General features: G+C 42.3%; 1 protein-coding gene across 1 annotated transcript in view; it reads right to left on the bottom strand.

The window, feature by feature from the left end:
* The window catches only part of LOC109093148 (tyrosine-protein kinase receptor UFO-like), a 54,268-nt gene that overhangs the window by 33,033 nt on the left and 11,235 nt on the right, over positions 1–10,000 (bottom strand). The window contains exon 7 of the mRNA XM_042738927.1: positions 7,790–7,973. Coding sequence (XP_042594861.1) covers positions 7,790–7,973 — 184 coding nt within the window. The remainder of the gene's footprint in view (positions 1–7,789; positions 7,974–10,000) is intronic.

The following is a 10,000-nucleotide window of genomic DNA, read 5'->3' as shown; positions in this document are numbered from 1 at the left end:
CTGTTATACTTAAAGTATACTTTTATGTACTAAAAAGTGGGCCAATTTAGTCCCAAGGACTATTGAAACAGTACACTTACAAGTATACTACTAGAACACTGATATTTGTATACTTGCTACATAAAATATACTTAAAAATATACTTGAACTTTACTTTACTTACGTATACTTAATAAACTTGAAGTATACTACTTTTGCTAAGGGTATATATAATATATATATATATATATATATATATATATATATATATATATATATATATATATGCTTTATTTTGGAAATCCAGAGATATTGTGGCACAAATCTGCCCACTTTAACAACTCTTGATAGCTTTATGGGTCAAGCAACAAACAACAAGCCCAAAGATGCTTATAATAAGTGGACATGGCAACACTGCGAGAGCACGCTTGAAACAGTCTAACAAGCTTAAACAAAACACAATGCCTCTGTCAGCGGTGCACCGTCAAACATCGCAATTTCAAAGTGATTCATTTTACGGACACAGACGGAACTTAATGTTTAGGAAATTTAAGTGTACGAGGCCATGGTGTGGCAGACAGTCACTTGTATTATATAAAGAGCAGTGTTAGCAAATAACCAAAGGTATCATTTCTAATTAAGTTAATTACATTAACTTGTGCTTCTTTTTTTCAGGAGCAAGATAATTGCTCAGAATTTTTCAAAATAGTGTAAATTTTCCAGTTATAAGTTACTTTTCCAGTACATAGTGCAGAGTTTTTTTTGTCCAGCTGAACACTGCTATTTATAACTGCCTTTCTCTTTGTTACATTCTAGCAAGTTTTATTCAGTGTAAATATATGTTTAATGCAAAAACCATCTTTATTATTGAAAAAGAAAAATACATCTTAAATTACATAATCTAACACTTATATATTTCATAAGAACTCTTTCAATATAGTTTAGCCTGACTACAGTTGAACTACTTCTGTGTAGACTGTAGCTTGGCAAACACTTTAAAGTAGATTTCCCAATGCTGGTGGAGTAGAGTAGATGTGTGATTATGATTATGTAAGTTCAGATTTGAGTTAATCCATTCAAACAGAACACGCCAAACCAATTTCATTGGAATATCAGCGATCAGCTTTGTTTCTCTCTCTGGTTCTCTCATCCCTGGGGCAATGTGGGACTCTGGGAAACTAGCAAAGAGTATGTTTTTTCTTCTTTCACAAACCCCTCCTCCTCTTTTTCCTGTTCTATCCATCACAGAATCCTCTCTGCCTCATTCACTTTTCCCACAGTGTGTGCATGTCTGTATTTCATTTTCTTTTTTTTTTTATTGGCAAGAATAAATCAAAGGTCACGTAAGGTCAGGGCAGACAAGACAGAGCTGCTACATGAAATGGAGGAGGACAGAAAAAAAGCAGGAAATTCTTTCTTAAAGAGAATTTGTAGGATTAGTGCAAAGACAAAGAGACAGAAGAAAATTTGATTGCTCCGAGTTTGCTATATTCATAGCTCAAGCAGCATGGTGTCGCTCTCAGTTAAGTATCAAAAATGTGTGTGTGTGTTTGTACTTGTTTATGCTACATTGTGGGGACCAATTGCCTCCACAAGGATAGTAAAACCTGAAATTTTTGACTGTGATCCCCACAAGGGGAATACAATGGTTTAGTATAGTATGTTATTTTTGTCTGTGATTGTAACAAGGTGAAAACATGTTTTCTGTAAGGGGTTTTCTGTGTGTATGTGTGTGTGTGTGTGTGTGTTAATGTAACAACTAATGTAATAAGTTCTTCCTCGCCTTGACTTGTTTGGGATTAACACTGCTCTGTATTAACTTAATGCAGTCCCATGCTGTGCAAATATATATACTTCAGTGTAAATAGTATGACACATTTCTAATGCTGCATGGTAAATACTCTCAAATACTATAACCCAGCCCTATTTGGGACACATTTCATTTGTGATTGTTCTTTGGAGAGACTGAAAGACAAGTGAAAAGAGGGACAGCAAAACAAAATGGCATTTGAGAGTGAAGAGGTGCGGTCAGCCTAGACTATCATAATAAACACGCTAATAACACACAAACCAAAAACACAAGCACACCGACACCCACACACACACTCTCACACACACACACACACACACGTATAAACACATACAGCCCAGTACAGCCAAAGACTGTGTCACTGTCCAGAAAAACCCTCTCCTGGAAAATCTGAAGTATCTCCTTCACTCCTCCATCTTTCCCGTGTCTCGCCCATCCCACACACTGACACAGTGGTGACGTCAATTAATCATTGGAGATCAAAAACAGGAGGAAAACTAAATCCGGTCAAGCAGAACAAACAAGGAAAGAGAATCACAAATGACTTTTTAAAGACAACATGAGATTCCAAAACCATTTCACCTGCATCATTTGAATATGAGCACCAATACACACAGTGTTTGTGTCACACTCCTTGTGCTCTAGAGCAGATGTAAGTGTTGAGGGATATGGAAACCTGGAGTGGAGTGCTTTTAGAGCAGTGTGGAAAACTGCTGTCACCCCACTCACACTGGAAACTATGAAACTCAACAATGGAGCTCAAGTCAGTTCAGATCAATAACAGTGTGAGGTTAATCGATGAGCTGTAGGCATTCTAGGCAATAGGCAGCAATCTTGTTATTCATCTTTTGTCGATTCATTGTTGATTCAGTTCAGTTCAATAACAGTGTCAATGCTGCAAGATGTAATTAAACTGTAAAGCAGCTCATTAGCAACTAAAAAGCTTAATTCAGGTCAAGTTTTCTTCTCATCTGATGGTGTCGGCACAAACATATCAATAAATTACTGAAAGTTAAGTGTTTAAGCCCCAGCTAAACAGGCTAAGCAGACCTCCTTGCATTATTGACAGACTATTTTCCTATTTAATACTGTAAAGCTGCTTTGACACAATCTGTATTGTTAAAAGCAGTATATTAATAAAGGTGACTTGACTTGACCTCCTAGACATGCTTCTCCTGGGCTGTGACTGGTCAAGTCTGTCAATCAAAAGTAAGACAGATCTCAAATATTTCCAATAGTGTTATGAATAATGATGTTTTGTAAGTCTGCCTGTGTGTCATTAGTCAGGAAAAAAGTCACTCCAGTGAGTGAATGTTACTGGGATGCTCGGACAAACAGATCAGTGTTCTGATTATGAACTGCTTACACTTTACAAAAGAATCAACATAGGATTGGCTCATTACTGTGAGATCTGTGTTTTAAGCTGGGATATGAAAAAGTATTGTAAAACTTAAAATGTACTAGGTTACTAACGTAACCTCGGGTTCCATGAGATACTGGAATGAGTACTGCATCTGCTAAGACGCTATGGGAAAAAGCCTTTTTTCTCCTGAATTGAAGCCTTTTTTCAATCACGCAGTGATACTGCATGGCCATTGGTGTGTGAAGTGTATTAAAAAATGAACTAACGGCTTGGCAGAGGAGCCAGAATGGGTGGGGCATCTGGCTATATAAGTAGGCGTTCACCACAGGATTATCAGGTTACTTCAACTGAAGCGACGACTGAGTTGTGCAGCTACATAGCATGGCTAGCAACACAGTACTTATTCCCGTATCTCAAGGAACCGAGGTTACTTTAGTAACCGAGTACATTCCCTTTCGATACTACAATCATACTGCATCTGCTAAGACGCTATGGGAACACAATACAATCAGACCGTGCTAATGTAGTGGAACGACTAAAAGTATCAAAACTTCCATTAGCAACCAATGCCCATAGAGAAGTTAATAACAACCCAAGGCTAAGATGGGCTGGGCTTCCTGAGGTCACACCCGGCCTGGTTAATTGTTCCAGAATACTCCTGTAACTTCAACACCCAGGGGTCAAGAGCTAACAGGTGAACTAATGCCGGAGAGCTTGAGCGTGCTATGGCCAAGGGCTCTCTGCCAGATCTGTTTATGCAGTGCATGTCTCTTCAAGCGGAAAGGATCCTAGCCTGCAGGGTCTGGACTTCCAGGTTATCAAACCTTGAGAATGTGGACGGCAAGGCCCAGCCAGCTGCCTCACAAATATTTGCAATGGACACACCACTGGACCATGCCCAAGATGAGGCAATGCCTCTTGTCAAATGGGCCCATACTCCAGTGGGGCACTGAATGCCCAAAGAAGAGCAAGAAGGAGTCTACTATCCATCTAGAGAGTCTTTGCTTCATGACCCGAAGCCCTTTGGTCCGGTTATCGAATTGGCATGGAATTCTCAGAACTCTGATGGGGCAGAGCAGAGATAACTCCCTTTCCTCCTCAGAGGGAGGAATAGCAGAGAGTGTAATGACCTGTGCTCTGAGCGGAGTGGAGAGCACCGGTATTCAACCATGCCTTGGCATGAGAGACCGCTATGGCCACCACATAGACTTTGAGTGCAGATGAAGAGCGTCCCTTATCCAGTAGCTCTTGTAGAAATGACAACACCTATGTCAAATCGGAAGTATGAGGGTCTTTGCCGTGGTTTAGACACCAAGCGGAGAAAAAAGACCACTTAAAGTCGTAGAGGCGTCTCGTAAATAGGGCTCTAGCCTCCTACATTGTATGGCTCCCGATGAGCAGCCAGAGGTGCAGGGACCACAGATTGGGCCGATTTGTTCCCTTACTCGCCTGATTACCTGTGGGATCAGGGCAATCGGGAGGAAAAGCATATAGAAGGAGGTTGGGCCAATCACGAGCCAACGCGTCCCTGGTTTTAGAGTAATAAATTGGGCAGTGAGAGTTGTCTTCTGAGGTGAAGAGGTCTCCCTTGGCCTTGCCAAAGATCTCGCAGATTCTCTGAACCATCTGCAGATGGAGTGTCCACTCCCCTGAGAGCGCAGGTTGAGTTGAGCCCATTCCAGGACACGCTCTACCATAATGAAGAGACGCTTCGAGGAGAGGCCTCCCTGGCGATTTACGTAGGACACCACCAACATGTTGTCTGATCGGATTAGCACATGGTGCCCCTTTAGGACTGGCAGGAAGAACTGACAGGCTCGACATACTGCTAGAATTTCCAGGGAGTTGATGTGGAAGCCTTTTCTATGTATGCCCTCGCACAGCGCCCCCCAACCTGAGCTGGAGGGGACTGTTGTGACAACTGTCCTTCCGCAAACCATCCCCATGGTCACACCCTGTTCCATCCTGCAGGAGCTCTTCCAGGGGGGTTAGTCCATCTGTGATGCCACGCATGGCATGGAACCCGTAGTTTCAACCAGCACTGAAGGTGTGCATACAAAGCAAACCCAACTGTAGTGCTGGCGATGCCGCAGCCATGAGGCCCAGCATCCTCTGAAACATTTTAAGAAGGCCAGTGGTTCCAATCTTGAAAGAGGTCGCCAGCCTCCGTATGGCCAGAGCCATTCGGGCTGAGTCGAAAATTGTTACCAGGAACAATATTCCCTGGCTGGGGAACATTGTGTTCTTGGCGAAGAAAAAAAAAAAAGAGTCCCAGGCACTCCAGATGGCTGTGGAGGAGGGTCCTGTATGATGCTAGTTCTACCTCCGACTGGGCCAGAATGAGCCAGTCATCGAGGTAGTTGAGAATGCAGATTCCCATCTGTCTCTGCATCCAGTGAAAAGAACCAGTCTCCTGAGCAAATTTGAGCAAGGATCTGTTTCAGCGTAGTCATCCTGAATGACCTTTTTATGAGGGTGTGATTCAGGTGTCTGAGATTGAGTATGGGTCGGAGGCCACCATACTTTTTGTGGACAAGGAAGTAGCTGTGGAGCTGTGGAAGCCTGACTTGCTCTGAGCTGGGGGGAACCATTTCTTCGGCTCCTATCGCCAGCAAATTCATCACCTCTGAGCGCAGGACATCTGCGTCTTTGCTCTAAACTCAGGTGGGAACAACACTGCTGAAATGCAGGGTATTGGAGCAAATTGCAGTGAATAACCTAGTTTTATTGTCTCCAACACCCAGTTTGGCTCAACAGGGATGGCCTGCCAGGCCTCAGCCCATGTGACAAGGGGTTGGATTAAATTGAGAGGCTGGTCGCCGTATGGGGACCCCATACTCAGAAGAGGAAATTTGGTTTCCCTGAAAATGCTTTCAAAAAAATGCTTCGCTAGACTTAATGCTCTCATAGCAGAGCAGTCAGCTCCCATGCGTGCTGCCTTCAGCATGGGCGTGGCCCAGACATGTCCAATTTGAAGCTGTCAGTGATAATAACAATTAGTGACAGCATTTTTTTTTAATTCACCTAAAAAGATCAAACCGCTCGTTAGAAAAGCAGTTTTGATGATCTTTGTGTAAACACTCTGGAAGATAAAAAATGCTGCAAGCATTCTCTCAAATCCACATGTAATGGATGAGGGGAGGGGAGGGGCGGGTTCGTCTTCATTGAAGAAGGTGAGCCATGAGCAAAGCAGAGCGAGACATGAACTCTCGTAGTAAGAGCAGTATGTCTCAGCAGCGCAGCCTCGGCGTGGGCGTGGCCCAGGCAAGAGGGACGTTCAAATACAAAGTTGTCAGCAATATTGAATCATTGGTGACAGCGTTCTGCTCCAAACCGCTCAGGAGGATTGAGCCGCTTTACAATGAGGGGTGCCGATCCTTACGTGTAAACACACTGGCAGATCAAAGAGCTGCATGGCATTAAATCACTCAAGCATGATTATTCATACCCGTGAGTTCGACATTTCTACCTCCGAGTAACTGGGAGGAGAGAAACACAAGAGCGGGGTAGGCGGGGCTCAGCGACGCACACACAAATGCAAAGCTGCCAGTGTTTTGCTTTGATCTGCCTATGAGGATTTAGCTGCTCGTGTAACGAGGGGTGCTGATCCTCATGTGTAACACACACTGGCAGATTAAGCACGCATGATGTGTGTCGGCATGAGATTGCTCAAGCCTGATCGCTCAACCTGCAAGCTCGCCATTGCTTCCTCCGAGGTAACTGGGAGGAGAGAAACATGACAGCGGGGAGGGGGGAGCAGGGAGGTCTCAGTCCAGCTGTGAGGCATGTCAATGGCGAGCAAGCTTTCAGGGTCAGCGATGAGCGTAGAGTCGTCACTGAAAGAGAAGAAATCTGAGAATCCTGTGGCAAACGCCCGCTTATATAGCTGTCGTGCAGTTTCACTGCGTGATTGAAAAAAGGCTTCAGTTCAGGAGAAAAAAGGCTTTTTCCTATAGAGTCTTAGCAGACGCAGTGCGGATGCAGTATCGAAAGGGAACTGAAATGCATCCCCTTTACAAAAAAGAGTCTAAATGAAATGAATAAATGAAAGAAGCAACCACTAGGAAACAACATTTAAATGAGTAAAATTGTATATATTCACAGAGCTTCAGATTCTTCTTGTGCTTACATTATCATGCCGTGTCTGTGTGTTAAAGCTCACTCACGGCCGTTGCTTCCAAGAGACATTTCATAATGCCAGTTTATGGAAAGTACCCAACACCCACCTCACTCTCTCCTACAAACACTCCTTCAGTAATCTGGCATGGAAAAACTTACTACAGCTCAGGCATAGTCCTGTGGCAGACGCGCAGTGCTAAAGTGAACACAGCCAGACCGGAACCTTTACAGGAAACACACACCCAAACCTACAGACTGGCCTGAATGCCTCATAGCGTACAATAACCGCAAGGCCTAAGGATGAAGTGTGCATTATTAAAGGGCATCTTGTTTATTCCTGATTGCTCCTTGCTGTCAGTTCCCATCTCTAATGCACATCACCATACACTCCTCTGTCTTTCTGCATCCCTGCTCATTCTGAGTTTAGCAGAGACAGACCTCACACATCTCTCTTCTGCAAACACATTTCTCCAGCAGCGCAGCGTGTTCCTTCGCTCTCTTTGAGAAGAGGTGCTTACCTCCTTCACTGGTGCTGACACTCATCCAGACCGTCCAGTTGGAGATGCCCTCGCTGCTCCGGCAGGCCAGTCTGAGATCATAGTGGCTGAAGGCCTCCAGACCCGAGATCAGACGGCTGGTGACCGGCGCGCTGACTGTCTGACTGGAGATGAACTCATCAGAGTCTTCACCAGAAGCTTTAACCTGAAAGATATTGAACAAAATGTTTTTAGTGACATCTATGACAGGGATGAATAATCTTCCCAGGGCCTTTAATTATTTGCAAATATGCATTCAAAATATTAAAACAGAGAAACTCTTTTTCAGTTCACACTCCAACAAATCTCACTGTACAAACAATCAGTATAGTGAATGGTCATCTTGTTTCTGTGGAAATTTATTTTAATTATTTGTTGCCTTGTTTCTTCTGTAAATGTCTTTTATCTTGCATAAGAGAGTGTGCAGACATTTTTCAAGTATTTACTTTTGGAAAATTATTTTAAGAAATGAGGCAAGAAGAATGTTTGGTGTTTAGACACTCTGGAAATGAACATTGATAACTTGAGGGAAATGTGTGACATTCACTTTCTGTTCAGGACAAAGAAGAAGCGATCACTTCTGCTTTACCCAGGATCCTGCGCTGGTGTCAGACTAAATGCAGGAATATTCAGCATAAAATATGACTTACAAGTTTGCGTGTAAACATATTTTTGCCACATTTCACATTTACATTTAATCATTTAGCAGATGCTTTTATCCAAAGCGACTTACAAATGAGAACAGTAGAAACAATCAGATCAACGAGAGAACAACAACGGTATACAAGTGCTATGACAAGTCTCAGTTAGTCTAGTACAGAACACGTAGCCAGGGTTTGAAAAAAGATTTCTTGTTGGAAAGTTACCAGGTTTACATGCGTGGCATGAGAGAAAAAAAGATACACTTCTCCTGTAAAGTATACTGAAGCCAGAATATTCCTATAATACATGAACATATAAGCATGTAGTCTGCAGTCTTCCTGAGCTGATCTTTGGCACGCACACACACACACACACATATTTCTGTTGAATAAAGTCATCTCCAGCTGGAGACACGCAGTGGGACACATGAAAACAGCTCACTCTGCACCAGAAACATGCTGCCGATGCAACAAACATCAAACACTGGCAGAAAACAAACTACCTACCTGCAGTTATACTGCTTCAAATCATTCTCGGCTGCGGGAATTACAGTAAAAAACTACAGAGAGGAAAGAAAGAGTTGGCTTTTAAAACCAACAAAAGCTTTATTGGCTTGACTGAAAATGATTACCAGAATTCCATTGAATTCAGGTTGCACACAAGTGTAAGCCAGAAATAAAACATAAAACAGCCAAAAACAAAGTGTCTAGGGTCGTATTAAAAATAAATAAATGATTCTGATAAGTAACGCTAAATAAATCATTCTGGCATGAGCATATCTTGCCTCTCAATTTTCATTAATGTTATATGAAAAACAACCAATAGTATATATTTTCAAATAAAAGGTATAATTGTAAGTATACATCAGAATAGTTTTTTTTTTTTCATTACTTACCATAATATTTTTTTTTTTCACTTTACAGTAAGCAAATTGAATAAAATAACAGAGGTAGGGAATTGTAATATATGATCTATAAAAATACCACTAGATACACGTGTCTGAGGCAGCACTAAAACTGTGCAAAAAACTCCCATCAACACAAACTTCAAACGTCTGCACAATAATACACACAGAGTTATAATGTGTAGGGTGTGGATGCTAATGTAGAGTGATCGGGTGAATGAAAGAACTGACTCATGAATGGTTCAGTGCTGCGGTGCGAAAGAGCAGATGTGTCATAACGCTCAAAGCTGAACGGAGAAGCTGTTCTTGCTGATAATGGTGAAGGGTTTCATTCTGGAGTGAGGAGTCACACGTGAGTCAGGACTCTGTGATTCAGACTGGAGTCAATAACAGCGCTGGTCACTGACTCACCGCGCTGCTGAATTCCCCCATGACCGGTCAGTTTATTCAGGTCACCGGTCAGCACTTTAATTCAGGGGAGAACAAATAGTGAAAAAGGAAAATTAGATGCATGTTTCTTAATTTTTATTTTTATTTTTGGGGAATAATGATTAAAAAGTAAAAATAAAATGAGTAGCCATGCAGTAATTACAGCATAACTGGGGCTAAACTTCAAACTGTTCAATTGTTTTCATTAATTAACAGTC

The sequence above is a fragment of the Cyprinus carpio genome, chromosome B15 (assembly GCF_018340385.1).
Source record: "Cyprinus carpio isolate SPL01 chromosome B15, ASM1834038v1, whole genome shotgun sequence".
Taxonomy (NCBI): domain Eukaryota; kingdom Metazoa; phylum Chordata; class Actinopteri; order Cypriniformes; family Cyprinidae; genus Cyprinus; species Cyprinus carpio.
This window is presented reverse-complemented; position numbering and strand designations above follow the sequence as displayed.